Source organism: Tursiops truncatus, chromosome 21 (genome assembly GCF_011762595.2).
Source record: "Tursiops truncatus isolate mTurTru1 chromosome 21, mTurTru1.mat.Y, whole genome shotgun sequence".
Taxonomy (NCBI): Eukaryota; Metazoa; Chordata; class Mammalia; order Artiodactyla; family Delphinidae; genus Tursiops; species Tursiops truncatus.
The window spans coordinates 33,430,966-33,450,163 of NC_047054.1; the positions used below are offsets into that span (position 1 = coordinate 33,430,966).

General features: G+C 38.9%; 1 protein-coding gene across 7 annotated transcripts in view; it reads left to right on the forward strand.

Moving 5' to 3' along the window:
• The window catches only part of HGSNAT (heparan-alpha-glucosaminide N-acetyltransferase), a 47,621-nt gene that overhangs the window by 12,454 nt on the left and 15,969 nt on the right, over window positions 1-19,198 (forward strand). For 3 of the 7 annotated variants that reach the window (XM_073798543.1, XM_019921374.3, XM_033848912.2), the window contains exons 5-6: window positions 2,197-2,266; window positions 18,929-18,998. In XM_073798543.1, the coding sequence (XP_073654644.1) occupies window positions 2,197-2,266; window positions 18,929-18,998 (140 nt within the window). Of the gene's footprint in view, window positions 1-2,196; window positions 2,267-2,572; window positions 2,775-8,988; window positions 9,165-9,254; window positions 9,703-15,828; window positions 18,768-18,928; window positions 18,999-19,198 lie in introns of those variants that run through there. The other 4 variants (XM_033848914.2, XM_033848915.2, XM_073798544.1 and 1 more) reach the window with 4 other exon arrangements.

Genomic DNA, 19,198 nt, shown 5'->3' on the forward strand with positions numbered 1-19,198 from the left:
AAGCCCCCAGTAGATAGTATCAGGAATCCCTGGGGCTGTTCCAGCAATAAGTACTGTACACAGTGACGCTGTTGAAGACTGTCAGAAGAACACTGGTTAGAGCCAATGTGAAAGAGTCAACGCAGGATGATTTAATCATTAAAAGAATAATGAATGTAATTGACGGAAACACGTTGCACATACAAAAACCAGTGAGTTCACTATGAAGCTAAAAAGCACAAGGCCCCCAACAAAAACAATATTTTGGTTGCCTTTGAGGGTAACAAGGACACCTGGTGTTAACTGATGATCCTGGTGAAGGCAGGATCATCTCTCCTGCCTTTCCTGTTTTGACTATATCTTAGGGTAACGAAATAGTCCTAGGTGATGAGGGTAAATTCTTTAGAGAAGGAATCCAGCTAATAATGTGGCAGAATATTTTGCAATGCGCATTGAAGTTACTGATTTAGGCAAAAGCCATGAGTGGATGGAACCATCCAATGAAAGGGGAACTTTACACGGGAGGGGACAGGCCTTCACCAGCTGAATGCGGGCATCGGGCACAAGGGCTGAAGCAGGAGGTGCTCCTGATGGGACGTGGTGGGAAAGACACAGCACCTGCGACGCGTTCCTGCCAGAGACGTGGGACTTCTCGGCCAAGGCTTTACAGCTAACTTCCCATTTATAGAACGCACAGAGGATAGAGGAACAAGTTGAGTGACACCAGGCGAGGGGTCCTGGCAGATCTAGACCGCGAATGAGATGCCCTGATAGGAGACAGCCAGCCTCGTGTAAATCAAGTCAGTGGCTGTGGACCAATGCATGGAGCTTAAGGCACGTTAACAATGCAGGCGAGATGCGAGCCTTGCTTGGATCCTGATTTGAACACATGGACTACAACACACATTTTCGAGGCAACTAGAAAAATTTGAATATGGACTCAGTGTTAGCCAGGGAATTATTAATTTTGTATGACGTTGTGCTTATACAGCAAAAGGTCCATTCTTAAGAAACTTTTAATTTTGAAATAGTTTTAGACTCACAGAAACGTTGCAAAACAGGATTTCCATATACCCTTCACTCAGCTTCCCCTAAGCCCCTAAACTATATAATCACAGTACAGTGATTCCATGTACAGTGATTGAAACCAGGAATGTCATGCACACAGCGCTATTAACTGAGCTGCGGAGTTCTCAGATTTCTCCAGTTGTCCTACTTGTGTCCGTTTTGTGTCCAGGGTCCCACAGAGCATTTAGTGATCAGGTCTCCCAGGCCTCCTCTAATCTAACCTCATGGCCTCTAATCAGCCTTTCTTGGTCTTTCATGACCTTGACGCTTTTGAAGAGGACTGGCCAGTTATTTTGTTACTTTGGTTTGCTTGCTGCCTTCTTGTGACCCAGAAGAGGCCGTGTGTCTTCGGTAGCGTCCTACAGAAGAGATACAGTGTCCTCCTCAGGGGATCACGTAAGAATTGCATGACGTACATAGAGATACATCCTGAAGATGTGGGAATGAAATAGCTTGATGTCTGGGATTTGCTTAAAACACTTCAGGTGGGAAAAAAAAAAGGGTGAGTAGTAGTAGTAGATGAAGCAAGAGTGGCAGTGTTTGATATTCTAGAATCTAGGTGACAGCTATATGTGGGTTTATTGTACAGTTCTCTGTACCTTTGTGTATGTTTGATATTTTTCATGATGAAAATTAGCGCTTCCCTCATGAAGAGTATTCTCAGTTGTTAATAAGAAATTTCACATAAGGATATAGGCTTTTCCTTCATATGTTTCCATTTTTATTTGTTTGCCTTTTTCTTTTTTTTTTTTTTGCGGTATGCGGGCCTCTCACTGTTGTGGCCTCTCCCATTGCGGAGCACAGGCTCCGGACGTGTAGGCTCAGCGTCCATGGCTCACGGGCCCAGCCACTCCACGACATATGGGATCTTCCCGGACTGGGGCACGAACCCGTGTCCCCTGCATCGGCAGGCGGACTCTTAACCACTGCGCCACCAGAGAAGCCCCCTTTTTCTTTTTTTAATTTTAAAATTTGTTTTACTGAACTATAGTTGATTTACAATGTTGTGTTAATTTCTACTATACAGCAAAGTGATTCAGTTATACGTATATATACATTCTTTTTCATATTGTTTGCATGTTTCATTTACTGATTCACTGTGATGACACGACAGCTTTTGGTGATGATACGTTTTCTTTATTTTTGCAGCCGTGAGTATCGCATTCCTTGTCGGCCTGGTGCTCATCATTGTGGTGTCCTTTCTAAGGTTCGCGCTGAGGTAAGCAGGCATTGGCGGGGGGCACACTGGGGAAAATAGAATACGGAATAACTGTATTCAGAAAGGGTACTTTGACCGTTATTCCTGGATTAAATGAAAACTTACTGTGTCCACCGTGCCCAGTGTAGTCCTAGGCATTAGGGATTCAGTGTCAAATAAGAGATGGTCCCTGACTTCAGGGAAATAATAACCTAGTGCGAATGGCTCTCTGCCTTCAATTCTCCCACGTGGCTGAAGATGTAGAAGAAAATACTTGAGCAATCATTATTTCCTGACAGACTCTCACATCCTGCCACATAGCGCATGGACGAGGCCTGTGATGGGCTTGGGAGGTGCTGCCACACTGATGTCTTCCTCCTCTTGGCTCTGAACCCAGAGGCCACGCCTCTGGTCCAGCTTCCCAGCTCCTGCGGTGGGGACCTCCGACCTCAGGGTGGACTCTCCCTTGGTTAGGGTCGGCCAGCTTGGAGAGGGGATTCCTTCTCCTGCCTGGTAAACAACGATTCTGGTGAGTGGATTTGCGGACTGCAGAAGGAAAAGAAAGTAAAATAGACCCAGGCCTGGCACGTCACCTTGCCAAGGGGAGGGCTTTCCTCTTAAAAGGAATAAGATTGAATTTTCACATGCTCAGCTGGTTACGGTCTCAGGAAAGACCATGAGATTTTATTAGTGAGCCGGATCCAAATTGGAAGAAAAAACCTGCTAGCTTGGGGAAATCCTGCACCTTTGGGGAGTTTATCACTCTGACCCTTTAGGGATGGAGTGCAATCCGTAAAGAGGAGTTGCATTACTTTGGTGATAAGATGTAAATGGTCTTCCAGTTTATTAGAGTGTTTTCATTTGGTGCTTTGGATGTGAATGTATCTATTACATGATGTTTAAAGTGGTAGATAGCTCATATCAGACTCTTGCAAAGAGAAGAATCCCACCTTGCCCCACTGTGGAGTTGAAACTCCTTCTACATGTGATTCTCCCTTTGCAGCCTGTGGGCACAAAGCTCTTGTGGGGAAAGCAAGAGTGCCTTGTACCTTTCCCCATCACTTTCCAGTGTGCCCATGGAAGCCCAGGGAAGTTCAGATTTGTCTGAACCAGAAAAGAATCTGAAAAAGTAGTAAGAATACAGCGTCTTTCTCCTTTTCACTTGGGGAACAAGCATGTACAAGAAAATAAGTGCTTTTTTTAATTTTAATTTTTAAATATCTTCTTTTACCTTTCCTTAGATGGTTCTGTTTTCAAGTTTTTCATGTGATGGTGATGTTATTAGTGCTGGATAAACTAGAAATGGGAGTTGAGTTATAAGGGAAAAAAGAAATTAAAAATATAAGCAATGGGTATATGGAACATGTTTGGATATTGACTTGAGCAATTAAACTGTAAAAAAGACAGGAAAATTGAACTTGCTATTTGACAATATTGAGGAATTGTTGATAATATTCTTAATGAGGTAATAGAATTGCAGTATGTTTAAAAATAAAGAGTCCTTATTGTTTTCTTTTTTTAACATCTTTATTGGAGTATAATTGCTTTACAGTGGTGTGTTAGTTTCTGCTTTATAACTAAGTGAATCAGCTATACATATACATATATCCCCATATCTCCTCCGTCTTACGTCTCCCTCCAACCCTCCCAATCCCACCCCTCTAGGTGGTCACAAAGCACGAGCTGATCTCCCTGTGCTATGCTGCTGCTTCCCACTAGCTATCTATTTTATATTTGGTAGTGTATATAAGTCCATACCACTCACTCACTTCATCCCAGCTTACCCTTTCCCCCTCCCCGTGTCCTCAAGTCCATTCTCTACATCTGCGTCTTTATTCCTGTCCTGCCCCTAGGTTCTTCATAACCTTTTTTTTTAGATTCCGTATATATGTGTTAGCATACGGTATTTGTTTTTCTCTTTCTGACTTACTTCACTCTGTATGACAGACTCTAGGTCCATCCACCTCACTACAAATAACTCAAATTCGTTTCTTTTTATGGCTGAGTAATATTACATTTTATATATGTGCCACATCTTCTTTATCCATTCATCTGTCGATGGACACTTAGGTTGCTTCCATGTCCTGGCTATTGTAAATAGAGCTGCAATGAACATTGTGGTACATGCCTTTTTTTGAATTATGGTGTTCTCAGGGTATATGCCCAGGAGTGGGATTGCTGGGTCATATGGTAATTCTGTTTTTAGTTTTTTAAGGAACCTCCATACTGTTCTCCATAGTGGCTGTATCAATTTACATTCCCACCAACAGTGCAAGAGGGTTCCCTTTTCTCCACACCCTCTCCAGCATTTATTCTTTGTAGATTTTTTGATGATGGCCATTCTGACAGGTGTGAAGTGATACCTCATTGTAGTTTTGATTTGCATTTCTCTAATGGTTGGTGATGTTGAGCATCCTTTCATGTGTTTGTTGGCCATCTGTATATCTTCTTTGGAGAAATGTCTATTTAGGTCTTCTGCCCATTTTTGGATTGGGTTGTTTGTTTTTTTTGATATTGAGCGGCATGAGCTGCTTGTAAATTGTGGAGATTAATCCTTTGTCAGTTGCTTCGTTTGCAAATATTTTCTCCCATTCTGAGGGTTGTCTTTTCATCTTGATTATAGTTTCCTTTGCTGTGCAAAAGCTTTTAAGTTTCATAAGGTCCCATTTGTTTACTTTTGTTTTTATTTCCATTACTCTAGGAGGTGGGTCAGAAAGGATCTTGCTGTGATTTATGTCATAGAGTTGTTCTTCCTATGTTTTCCTCGAGAGTTTTATAGTGTCTGGTCTTACATTTAGGTCTTTAGTCCATTTTGAGTTTATTTTTGTGTATGGTGTTAGGGAGTGTTCTAATTTCATTCTTTTACATGTAGCTGTGCAGTTTTCCCAGCACCACTTATTGAAGAGGCCATCTTTTCTCCATTTTATACCCTTGCCGCCTTTATCAAAGATAAGGTGACCATATGTACATGGGTATATCTCTGGGCTTTCTATCCTGTTCCACTGATCTATATTTCCGTTTTTGTGCCAGTACCACACTGTCTTGATTACCATAGCTTTGTAGTATAGCCTGAAGTCAGGGAGCCTGATTCCTCCAGCTCCATTTTTCTTTCTCAAGATTGCTTTGGTTATTCAGGGTCTTTTGTGTTTCCATACAAATTGTGCAACTTTTTCTTCTAGTTCTGTGAAAAATGCAACTGGTAGTTTGATAGAGATTGCATTGAATCTGTAGATTGCTTTGGGTAGTATAGTCATTTTCACAATGTTGATTCTTTCAATCCAAGAACATGGTATATCTCTCCCTCCGTTTGTATCATCTTTAATTTCTTTCATCAGTGTCTTATAGTTTTCTGCATACAGGTTTTTTATCTTCTTAGGTAGGTTTATTCCTAGGTATTTTATTCTTTTCCTTGCAGTGGTAAATAGGAATGTTTCCTTAATTTCTCTTTCAGATATTTCATCATTAGCATATAGGAATGCAAGTGATTTCTGTACATTAATTTTGTATCCATTGAGTAGCTCTAGTAGTTTTCTGGTGGCATCTTTAGGATTCTCTCTGTATAGTATCATGACATCTGCAAACAGTGACAGTTTTACTTTTTCTTTTCCGATTTGGATTCCTTTTATTTCTTTTTCTTCTCTGATTGCTGTGGCTAAAACTTGCAAAACTATGTTGAATAATAGTGGTGAGAGTGGGCAACCTTGTCTTGTTTCTGATCTTAGAGGAAATGGTTTCAGTTTTCACCATTGAGAACAATGTTGGCTGTGGGTTTGTCGTATATGGCCTTTATTATGTTGAGGTAGGTTCCCTCTGTGCCTACATTCTGGAGAGTTTTTATCATAAATGGGTGTTGAATTTTGTCAAAAGCTTTTTCTATGTTTATTGATATTATCATATGGTTTTTATTCTTCATTTTGTTAATATGGTGTGTCACATTAACTGATTTGCGTATATTGAAGAATCCTTGCATTCCTGGGGTAAACCCCACTTGATCATGGTGTATGATCTTTTTAATGTGCTGTTGGATTCTGTTTGCTAGTATTTTGTTGAGGATTTTTGCATCTATGTTCATCAGTGATATTGGCCTGCAGTTTTCTTTTTTTGTGATATCGTTGTCTGGTTTTGGTATCAGGATGATGGTGGCCTCGTAGAATGAGTTTGGGAGTGTTCCTCCCTCTGCTATATTTTGGAAGAGTTTGAGAAGGATAGGTGTTAGCTCTGCTCTAAATGTTTGATAGAATTTGCCTGTGAAGCCATCTGGTCCTGGGCTTTTGTTTGTTGGAAGATTTTAAATCACAGTTTCAATTTCAGTGCTTGTGATTTATCTGTTTATATTTTCTATTTCTTCCTGGTTCAGCCTCGGAAGGTCTTGCTTTTTAAGAATTTGTCCATTTCCTCCAGGTTGTCCATTTCACTGGCATATAGTTGCTTGTAGTAATCTCTCATGAGCCATTGTATTTCTACAGTGTTAGTTCTTTTTCATGTCTAATTCTGTTGATTTGAGTCTTCTCTGTTTTTTTCCTGATGAGTCTGGCTAATGGTTTATCAATTTTGTTTATCTTCTCAAAGAACTAACTTTAGTTTTATTGATCTTTGCTGTTGTTTCCTTCATTTCTTTTTCACTTATTTCTGATCTGATTTTTATGATTTCTTTCCTTCTGCTAACTTTGGGGTCTTCTTTTTTTTGTTCTTCTTTCTCTAATTGCTTTAGGTGTAAGGTTAGGTTGTTTATTTGAGATTTTTCCTGTTTCTTCAGGTAGGATTGTATTGCTCTAAAATTCCCTCTTAGAACTGCTTTTGCTGCATCCCATAGGTTTTGTATCGTCGTGTTTTCATTGTCATTTGTTTCTAGATATTTTTTTACTTCCTCTTTGATTTCTTCAGTGATCTCTTGGTTATTTAGTAGAATATTGTTTACTCTCCATGTGTTTGTATTTTTTAGTTTTTTTTCCTGTAATTGACATCTAGTTTCATAGTGTTGTGGTCAGAAAAGATACTTGATACTATTTCAGTTTTCTTAAATTTACCAAGGCTTGATTTCTGACCCGAGATATGGTCTATCCTGGAGAATGTTCCATGAGCACTTGAGAAGAAAGTGTACTCTGTTGTTTGGGGATGGAATGTCCTATAAATATCAATTAAGTCCATCTTGTTTAATGTGTCATTTAAATCTTGTGTTTCCTTATTTATTTTCATTTTGGGTGATCTGTCCATTGGTGAAAGTGGGGTGTTAAAGTCCCCCAGTATGATTGTGTTACTGTCAATTTCCCCTTTTATGGCTGTTGGCATTTGCCTTATGTATTGAGGTGCTCCTCTGTTGGGTGCATAAATATTTACAATTGTTATATCTTCTTCTTGGATTGATCCCTTGATCGTTATGTAGTGTCCTTCTTTGTCTCTTGTCATAGTCTTTATTTTAAAGTCTATTTTGTCTGATACGAGAACTGCTACTCCAGCTTTCTTTTGATTTCTTCTTGCATGGATTATCTTTTTCCATCCCCTCACTTTCAGTCTGTTTGTGCCCCTAGGTCTGAAGGGGTTCTCTTGCAGACAACATATATACAGGTCTTGTTTTTGTATCCATTCAGCCAATCTATGTCTTTTGGTTTGAGCATTTAATCCATTTACATTCAAGGTAATTATCGATATGTATGTTCCTATTACCGTTTTCTTAATTGTTTAGGGTTTGTTTTGGTAGGTCTTTTCCATCTCTGTGTTTCCTGCCTAGAGAAGTTCCTTTATCATTTGTTATAAAGCTGGTTTGGTGGTGCTGAATTCTCTTAGCTTTTGCTTGTCTGTACAGGTTTTAATTTCTCCGTTGAATCTGAATGAGATCCTTGCTGGGTAGAGTAATCTTGGTTGTAGGTTTTTCCCTTTCATCACTTTGAATATGTCCTGTCACTGCCTTCTGGCTTGCAGAGTTTCTGCTGAAGAATCAGCTGTTAACCTTATGGGGATTCCCTGTATGTTATTTGTTGCTTTTCCCTTGCTGCTTTTAATATTTTTTCTTTGTATGTAATTGTTGATAGTTTGATTAATATGTGTCTTGGTGTGTTTTTCTTTTGGTTTATCCTGTATGGGACTCTGCGCTTCCTGGACTTGATTGACTATTTCCTTTCCCATGTTAGGGAAGTCTTCGACTATAATCTCTTCAAATATTTTCTCAGACCCTTTTTTTTTCTCTTCTTCTTCTGGCACCCTAATAATTCGAATGTTGCTGCATTTAGTGTTGTCCCAGAGGTCTCTGAGACTCTCCTCAATTCTTTTCATTCTTTTTTCTTTATTCTGCTCCCTGGCAGTTATTTCCACCATTTTATCTTCCAGCTCAGTTATCCGTTCTTCTGTCTCAGTTATTGATTCCTTCTAAAGTATTTTTAGTTTCAGTAATTTTGTTGTTCATCATTGTTTGTTTGCTCTTTAGTTCTTCTAGATCCTTGTTAAATGTTTCTTGTGTTTTCCCCATTCTGTTTCTGAGATTTTGGATCATCTTTACTGTCATTACTCTGAATTCTTTTTCAGATAGGTTGCCTATTTCATCTTCATTTATTTCATCTTTTAGGTTTTTACCTTCCTCCTTCATCTGTAACATTTTTTTTTTTCGTTTCTTTGTGTTTTTTTTTGATAGGTGGCGCTGTAATCCTATCTTACTGGTTGTTTGGCCTGAGGTTTCCAGCACTGGCGTTTGCAAGCAGTTGGTTAGAGCCAGGTCTTGGTGCTGAGATGAGGACCTCCAGGGGGCCTCACGCCAATGAATATTCCCCGGGGTCTGAGGTTCTCTGTTAGTCCATTGGTTTGGACTCGGAGCTCCCACCGCAGGAGCTCGGACCCGACCTCTGGCCTGGGAATCAGGATCCTGCAAGCCAGTCACTGGGTGTTCCTACCATTGCCTTAGGCATCCGTGGTCCCCCACCAGTCCCTGGTAGGTGCCCTAGTTGTGCAGAGACACGAATTCCGTGTCCTCCTAGTCCGCTATCTTGACTCCGCCCCCTGAGTCCTTATCTTTTAGCAGTACATACTGAAGTATTTATAGATGAAATGATATGATGTCTCTGATTTTCTTTCTTTATTTTTTTAAAATATATTCTTTTTAAAAATTAATTAATTAATTTGGTTGCACTGGGTTTTAGTTGAGGCAGGCGGGCTCCTTAGTTGTGACACACAGGCTCCTTATTTGCAGCTCGTGGGCTCCTTAGTTGTGGCAGAAAGGCTCCTTAGTTGCAGCATGTGAACTCTTAGTTGCGGCATGCATGTGGGATCTAGTTCCCTGACCAGGGATCCAACCCAGGCCTCCTGCTTGGGAGCATGGAGTCTTATCCACTGCACCACCAGGGAAGTCCCCTATGATTTTCTTTAAAATGACCAAGCCAAGTCAGGGAAAAGGGGCAGTGGGTGGGAGTATAGATGAAGTAAGATTCGATATGAAGATGAAGACCATGCTTCGTAGATACTTGTTGAAGGTAGGTAATGGGTCCATAGCGGTTCATTATACTGGTTTGTCTACTTATATGTATGTATATGTTTGAAACTTTCCATGACCATAAAAAAAAAAAAGGAAAGAGGAGGAAAAATCCTATGCATTGAATATTTCAAATGTTCAAATGTGCAAATTTTATGCAAAACCTGTGTGAGTATGAAGTTTATTACACTTTTCAGTATCAGGAGAGCTGGAAGCACAGTACATATAAGGGCTTGTAATATTAGAAATGTTATATATAATTTCTATAAGAAAGCCCTCAATGATTTACAGACAAAGATTTGCCTTCTCTTGATTTTTTAATCAAAGAATTATACTTACTAAAAGGGCAAATTTAATCATTCTTATATACCAAATTAAAAATGCTAAGTATTCATTATTATTTGAAAAATAACAAATTGGCCTGTTAGCTCTGAGTTTGCTACAGTTGTTGGGTTGAGAAAAGATTCTGTGTGGACTTTAATAATCGGATGTGGGGACATAAAGTGGAAAGTTCATGTCTTTATGGGCACAAACAAACTAAATAAAAGTGAAACTGTCCCAGAAAATTTCAGGAATTGTAAATAACAAAAGATATTACCCCATCAAGTCACTAAGCAATCTTTAGTGTATTGGAAATCAGGATTCGTTTCCACTCCAAAGTTTAAAAAAAAAGGGGGGGGGGAAGTAAACTAAATCAGAATGTAAACATTGTGTGAAGAGCTAAATATACTTTTTGAAACATTTTTTCCAAGTAAGAACTCTCGTTTCAAAGAAAAACCAGTTAAGTTATTTATCTTTCGTTAATCATGTAAATCAACTTAATATCCTCTGGATATCTTGTTGCACTAAAGCACCATCTAGGAGAAAGAACCCCGTACATTAACTGTGAGTCACTCCAAGGTCACTGTCAAACTTTCTCAGTTTGCATCTGTGCATTTTTTTTTTTTTTGGCCGTGCCACACGGCGTGTAGGATCTTAGTTCCCCGACCAGGGATCGAACCCGTGCCCCCTGCAGTGGAAGCATGAAATCCCAACCACTGGATGGCCAGGGAAGTCCCACATCTGTGCATTTTTATTTAGTTGTAATTGAGTCTGAATACTATGATTTGCTTTTTGTATTTAATAGTTTGTATTTATATTTCTTTGTACAGGCATTCTTTTTTTTTCCAGGGTGGACAAAATTTTTTTTTCTTTTGTCTCTCTTTTTTAAAAATTTGTCTTATTGAAGTATAGTTGATTTACAATGCTGTGTTAATTTCTACTGTACAGCAAAGTGATTCAGTTATACATGTATATACATTCTTTTTTTTAAATATTCTTTTCCATTATGGTTCATAATAGGATATGAATACAGTTCCCTGTACTGTATAGTAGGACCTTGTTGTTTATCCATTCTCTATATAATAGTTTGCATCTGCTAATCCCAACCTCCCATTCCATCCCTCTCCCACTCCCCTCCCTCTTGGCAACCACAAGTCTGTTCTCTGTGTCTGTGAGTCTGTTTCTGTTTCGATATAAGTGATATCATATGGTATTTGTCTTTCTCTGACTTCACTTAGTATGATGGTTTCTGGGTCCATCCCGTTGCTGCACTGTTCCTGCTGTTTGAATAGCCATAGCTCATCCTCTCACAGATGCAGACACTGAGATTAGTCATTGCTGCATTGGGCACGTTTGGTTGTTTCAGGCTTCTGCTATTCTAACTTTAATAGTGTTGTTAATCAGAATTCCAGCGACGAGGAATAATGATCTCATTTCACCCTCACAACACTTTTTTTTTTTAAATTTTGTATATTTTTTTATACAGCAGCTTCTTATTAGTTATCCATTTTATACATATTAGAGTATACGTGTCAATCCCAATCTCCCAGTTCATCACACCACCACCACCCCACCACTTTCCCCCACTTGGTGTCCATATGATTGTTTGCTATATCTGTGTCTCTATTTCTGCCCTGCAAACCGGTTCATCTGTACCAATTTTCTAGGTTCCACATACATGCGTTAATATACGATATTTGTTTTTCTCTTTCTGACTTACTGCATTCTGTATGACAGTCTCTAGATCCATCCACGTCTCTACAAATGACCCAGTTTCGTTCCTTTTTATGGCTGAGTAATATTCCATTGTATATATGTACCACATCTTTTTTATCCATTCATCTGTCGATGGGCATTTAGATTGCTTCCATGACATGGCTATTATAAATAGTGCTGCAATGAACATTGGGGTGCATGTGTCTTTTTTTTTAATACTACTTTTATTTATTTATTAATCAGATACATTCACTGATTTTTGCATCCTGACTTAAACCTCTATCTGTCTTTCACTCATCTTTTTTTTTCACACATACACACTGTATTTTATTTTTGCAAGAGATAAATAAACTGACACCAAGCATTGTAAATGGATGACCACAAGAAAAATAACAATGATTGCAATTAACAAACACGAAACACACTCATACTGTGTCATAATATTGACAGTCAGTCCAGTAATCCTCCACTGTAACAGCTCCTTTACTTTGCAGTGAAAATTGATTTGTATATCTTTTGCCTCTGAGTCCTTGTGGGATTTTTTTTTTATTCATACAGAAAGTCACAAAAATTATAATCATCCTCATCAGTTCACTCAGTCCCATGTAATTATTTTTTTTATCTTGATCTTTTGTTAGCACTTTTATGAATTCATTAGTTTTCCATTAGAGTTCTGAAAATGCTTATTCATTCAGTTCAGCAGTATAGTCAGTTACCAGAAACCTGTACTTGTCAGAGTCTTTCCCATGAATTCCTTGAAGACGAAACCCTTTTATAGGAACGTATTTGCAAAAGCATCAGAGTACACCCAGAACTGTCTGTAGATGACAAAAGACTTAAAAATGACCATGGTTAAGATTTGATGACACTTCATAATAATGCAATTGACAAGGAAATTTAGTTATTTCTGAGATACACATTTTAAAGTAATAACTAGAATTATGACTTATAACATTATACCAGAACATATAAGATTTTTAGAAATTTCATGTAATGTCTGAAACATTTATATTAACATATTTCCATACAAGTAACCCAAAGAAAGTTTAGTATTAGTTGTTTTTTTGGTTTGTTTGTTTGTTTTTTTATACTGCAGGTTCTTATTAGTCATCAGTTTTATACACATCAGTGTATACATGTCAATCCCAATCTCCCAATTCAGCACACCACCATCCCCACCCCCCTGCGGCTTTCCCCCCTTGGTGTCCATACGTTTGTTCTCTACATCTGTGTCTCAACTTCTGCCCTGCAAACCGGTTCATCTGTACCAATTTTCTAGGTTCTACATACATGCGTTAATATACGATATTTGTTTTTCTCTTTCTGACTTACTGCACTCTGTATGACAGTCTCTAGATCCATCCACGTCTCAACAAATGACTCAGTTTCGTTCCTTTTCATGGCTGAGTAATATTCCATTTTATATATGTACCACAACTTCTTTATCCATTCATCTGTCGATGGGCATTTGGGTTGCTTCCATGACATGGCTATTGTAAATAGTGCTGCAGTGAACACTGGGGTGCATGTGTCTTTTTGAATTATGGTTTTCTCTGGGTATATGCCCAGTAGTGGGATTGCTGGGTCATATGGTAATTCTATTTTTAGTTTTTTAAGGAACCTCCATACTGTTCTCCATAGTGGCTGTATCAATTTACATTCCCACCAACAGTGCAAGAGGGTTCCTTTTTGTCCCCACCCAATCCAGCATTTGTTGTTTGTAGATTTTCTGATGATGCCCATTCTAACTGGTGTGAGGTGATACCTCATTGTAGTTTTGGTTTGCATTTCTCTAATAATTAGTGATGTTGATCAGCTTATTGTGTGCTTCTTGGCCATCTGTATGTCTTCGTTGGAGAAATGTCTACTTAGGTCTTCTGCCCACGTTTGGATGGGGTTGTTTGTTTTTTTAATATTGAGCTGCATGAGCTGTTTATATATTTTGGAGATTAATCCTTTGTCTGTTGATTCATTTGCAGATATTTTTTCCCATTCTGAGAGTTGTCTTTTCGTCTTGTTTGTAGTTTCCTTTGCTTTGCAAAAGGTATTACGTTTCCTTAGGTCCCATTTGTTTATTTTTGCTTTTATTTCCATGACTCTAGGAGGTGGATCAAAAAAGATCTTGCTGTGATTTATGTCATAGAGTGTTCCTCCTATGTTTTCCTCAAAGAGTTTTATAGTGTCTGGTCTTACATTTAGGTCTTTAGTCCATTTTAAGTTTATTTTTGTGTATGGTGTTAGAGAGTGTTCTAATTTCATTCTTCTACATGTAGCTGTCCAGTTTTCCCAGCACCACTTAATGAAGAGACTATCTTTTCTCCATTGTATATCCTTGCCTCCTTTGTCATAGATTAGTTGACCATAGGTGCGTGGGTTTATCTCTGGGCTTTCTATCCTGTTTCATTGATCTATATTTCTGTTTTTGTGACAGTACCATATTGTCTTGATTACTGTAGCTTTGTAGTATAGTCTGAAGTCAGGGCGTCTGATTCCCCCAGCTCTGTTTTTTTCCCTCAAGACTGCTTTGGCTATTCAGGGCCTTTTTTGTCTCCATACAAATTTTAAGATTTTTTTGTTCTAGTTCTGTAAAAAAATGCCATTGGTAATTTGATAGGGATTGCATAGAATCTGTAGATTGCTTTGTGTAGTATAGTCATTTCCCCAATATTGACTCTTCCAGTCCAAGAGCATGGTATATCTCTCCATCTGTTTGTATCATCTTTAATTTCTTTCATCAGTGTCTTCTAGTCTCCTGCATACAGGTCTTTTTTTCCCCCTAAGTAGGTTTATTCCTAGGTATTTTTTTCTTTTTGTTGCAGTGGTAAATGGGATTGTTTCCTTAATTTCTCTTTCTGATTTTGCATTGTTAGCGTATAGGAATGTGAGAGGTTTCTGTGCATTAATTTTGTATACTGCAACTTTACCAAATTCATTGATTGGTTCTAGTAGTTTTCTGGTGGCATCTTTAGGGTTTTCTATGTAGAGTAACACGTCATCTGCAAACAGTGACAGTTTTACTTCTTTTCCAATTTGGATTCCTTTTATTTCTTTTTCTTCTCTGATTGCCATGGCTAGGACTTCCAAAACTATGTTGAATAGTAGTGGTGGAAGTGGACATCCTTGTCTTTTTCATGATCTTACAGGAAATGCTTTCAGTTTTTCACCATTAAGAATGGTGTTTGCTGTGGGTTTGTCGTATATGGCCTTTATTATGTTGAGGTAGTTTCCCTCTATGCTCTCTTTTGGGAGAGTTTTTATCATAAATGGGTGTTGAATTTTGTCAAAAGCTTTTTCTGCATCTATTGAGATGATCATACAGTTTTCCTTCAATTTGTTAATATGGTGTATCACATTGATTGATTTGCATATATTGAAGAATCCTTGCATCCCTGGGATAAATCCCTCTTGATCATGGTGTATGATCCTTTTAATGTGTTGTTAGATTCTGTTTGCTAGTATTTTGTTGAGGATTTTTGCACCTATATTCATCAGTGATATTGGTCTGTAATTTTTTTTTTGTAGTATCTTTGTCTGGTTTTGGTATCAGGGTGATGGTGGCTTCATAGAATGATTTTGGGACTGTTCCTTCCTCTGCAGTTTTTTGGAAGAGTCTCTAAATGTTTGATAGAATTCACCTGTGAAGCCATCTGGTCCTGGTATTTTGTTTGTTGGAAGATTTTTGATTACAGTTTCTATTTCATTACTTGTGATTGGTCTGTTCGTATTTTCTGTTTCTTCCTGGTTCAGACTTGGAAGGTTATACCTTTCTAAGAATAGGTCCATTTCTTCCAGGTCCATTTCATTGGCATAGAGTTGCTTGTAGTAGTCTCTTAGGATGCTTTGTATATCTGCGTTGTCTGTTGTAACTTCTCCTTTTTCATTTCTAATTTTATTGATTTGAGTCCTCTCCCTCTTTTTCTTGATGAGTCTGGCAAATGGTTTATCAATTTTGTTTATCTTCTCAAAGAAGCAGCTTTTATTTTTATTGATCTTTGCTATTGTTTTCTTTGTTTCTATTTCATTTATTTCTGCTCTGATCTTTATGATTTCCTTCCTTCTACTAACTTTGGCTTTTGTTTGTTCTTTCTCTGTTTCCTTTAAGTGTAAGGTTAGATTGTTTATTTGAGATTTTTCTTGTTTCTTGAGGTAGGCTTGTATAGCTATAAACTTCCCTCTTAGAACTGCTTTTGCTGCATCCCATAGGTTTTGGATCATTGTGTTTTCTTTGTAATTTGTCTCTAGGTATTTTTTTATTTCCTCTTTGATTTCTTCAGTGATCTCTTGATTATTTAGTAACGTATTGTTTAGCCTCCATGTGTTTGTGTTTTTTATGTTTTTTTTCCTGCAGTTGATTTCTAATCTCATAGCGTTGTGGTCAGAAGAGATGCTTGATATGATTTCAATTTTCTTAAATTTCCTGAGGCTTGATTAGTGACCCAGGTGTGATCTATCCTGGAGAATGTTCTATGTGCACTTTAGAAGAAAGTGTGATCTGCTGTTTGGATGGAATGTCCTATAAATATCAATTAAATCTGTCTGGCCTATTGTGTCATTTAAAGCTTGTGTTTCCTTATTAATTTTCAGTTAGGATCATCTGTCCATTGGTGTAAGTGAGGTGTTAAAGTCCCCCACTATTATTGTGTTACTGTCGATTTCCTCTTTTATAGCTGTTAGCAGTTGCCTTATGTATTGAGGTGCTCCTATGTTGGGGTGCATATATATTTATAATTGTTCTATCTTCTTCTTGGTTTGATCCCTTGATCATTATTTAGTGTCCTTCCTTGTCTCTTGTAACATTCTTTATTTTAAAGTCTATTTTGTCTGATATGAGTATTGCTGTTCCAGCCCTCTTTTGATTTCCATTTGCATGGAATATCTTTTTCCATCCCCTCACTCTCAGTATGTATGTGTCCCTAGGTCTGAAGTGGGTCTCTTGTAGACAGCATATATATGGGTCTTTTTTACTTTTTTCCATTCAGTGAGCCTGTGTCTTTTGGTTGGAGCATTTAATCCATTCATCTTTAAGGTAATTATTGATATGTATGTTCCTATTACCATTTTCTTAATTGTTATGGGTTTGTTTTTATAAGTCCTTTTCTTCTTTTGTGTTTCCCACTTAGAGAAGTTCCTTTAGCATTTGTTGTAGAGATGGTTTGGTGGTGCTGAATTCTCTTAGCTTTTGCTTGTCTACAAAGCTTTTGATTTCTCCATCTAATCTGAATGAGATCCTTGCTGGGTAGAGTAATCTTGGTTGTAGGTTCTTCACTTTCATCACTTTAAATATATCATGCCACTCCCTTCTGGCTTGTAGAGTTTCTTCTGAGAAATCAGCTGTTAACCTTATGGGAGTTCCCTTGTATGTTATTTGTCATTTTTCCCTTGTTCCTTTCAATAATTTTTCTTTGTCTTTAGTTTTTGTCAGTTTGATTACCATGTGTCTCGGCGTGTTTCTCCTTGGGTTTATCCTGCCTGGGACTCTTTGCACTTCCTGGACTTGGGTGGCTATTTCCTTTCCCGTGTTAGGGAAGTTTTCAACTATAATCTCTTCAACTATTTTCTTGGGTCCTTTCTCTCTCTCTTCTCCTTTTGGGACCCCTATAATGAGAATGTTGTTCTGTTTAATGTTGTCTCAGAGGTCTCTTAGGCTGTCTTCATTTCTTTTCATTCTTTTTTCTTTATTCTGTTCCGTGGCAGTGAATTCCACCATTCTGTCTTCCAGGTCACTTATCCGTTCTTCTGCCTCACTTATTCTGCTGTTGATTTCTTCTAGTGTATTTTTCATTTCAGTTATTGTATTATTCATCTTTGTTTGTTCTTTAATTCTTCTAGGTGTTTTTATTTAATTCTTCTAGGTCGTTGTTAAACATTTCTTGCATCTTCTCGATCTTTGCCTCCATTCTTTTTCCAAGGTCCTGGACCATCTTCACTATCATTATTCTGAATTCTTTTTATGGAAGGTTTCCTATGTCCACTTCATTTAGTTGTTTTTCTGGGGTTTTATCGTGTTCCTTCATCTGGTACATAGCCCTCTGCCTTTTCATCCTGTCTGTCTTTTTGTGAATGTGGTTTTTGTTCCACAGGCTGCAGGATTGTAGTTCTTCTTGCTTCTGCTGTCTGCCCTCTGGTGGATGAGGCTATCTTAGAGGCTTGTGCACGTTTCCTGTTGGGAGGGACTGGTGGTGGGTAGAGCTGGGTGTTGCTGTGGTGGACACAGGTCAGTAAAACTTAATCCGCTTGTCTGCTGATGGGTGGGGCTGTGCTCCCTCCTTGTTGGTTGTTTTGTCTGAGACGACCCAACACTGGAGCATACCCGGGCTCTTTGGTGGGGCTAATGGCGAACTCTGGGAGGGCTCACGTCAAGGAGTACTTCCCAGAACTTCTGCTGCCAGTGTCCTTGTCCTCATGGTGAGACACAGCCACCCCCTCCCCCCCGCCTCTGCAGGAGACCCTCCAACACCAGCAGGTAGGTCAGGTTCAGTCTCCTATGGGGTCACTGCTCCTTCCCCTGGGTCCCGATGTGCACACTACTTTGTGTGTGCCCTCCACGAGTGGAGTCTCTGTTTCCCGCAGTCCTGTTGAAGTCCTGCTATCAGATCCGGCTAGCCTTCAAAGTCTGATTCTCTAGGAATTCCTCCTCCCATTGCCAGACCCCCAGGTCGGGAAGCCTGACGTGGGGCTCAGAACCTTCACTCCGGTGGGTGGACTTCTGTGGTATAAGTGTTCTCCAGTTTGTGAGTCACCCACCCAGCAGTTATGGGATTTGATTTTACTGTGATTGCGCCCCTCCTACCATCTCATTGTGGCTTCTCCTTTGTCTTTGAATGTAGGGGATCTTTTTTGGTGAGTTCCAGTGTCTTCCTGTTGATGATTGTTCAGCAGTTAGTTGTGATTCTGGTGCTCTCGCAGGAGGGAGTGAGCGCACGTCCTTGTACTCTGCCATCTTCCTCACAACACCCTTGAACGAAAGCGCTGTCTTTATTTCTGTCTCATCGATCAGGAGACCATGCTGTCAGGGTGAAGCATTTGAATGTACTTGGATTTCTACTTCCGTTTCGTTAAAACACTTTAAAATGTTTAGTTCTTTGACTTGTATAGAATGTGAACTTTAAATTAATTTCCTTTCAATATGATACCATTCTGAAAATTCTGCCGAGGAAAACAAATTAACCAGGCCTTTCATTTATTTACAGCTTGGAAGACTTTCGTGATTGGATTTCTAAAGCCATAAATTCTCAGGAAACGGACGGCCTCATCAATTCTGTGAGTTGTTCAGACGCATCGTGTGTGCTCTGGGTGTTTTCCTGGATTCGGATTTACAGTCTGCTATTTAGTAATCTTAATTATCTCGTGCTGTGCAAGGCCAGGTCATGTGTCCTGCCTTCTTGGTAAACAGCAGTCCTTGCTGGCCCCGTGAAGGGTGCCCCCCCCGCCCCCATCTTTGTGAGGCTGGAGCTTGAGCT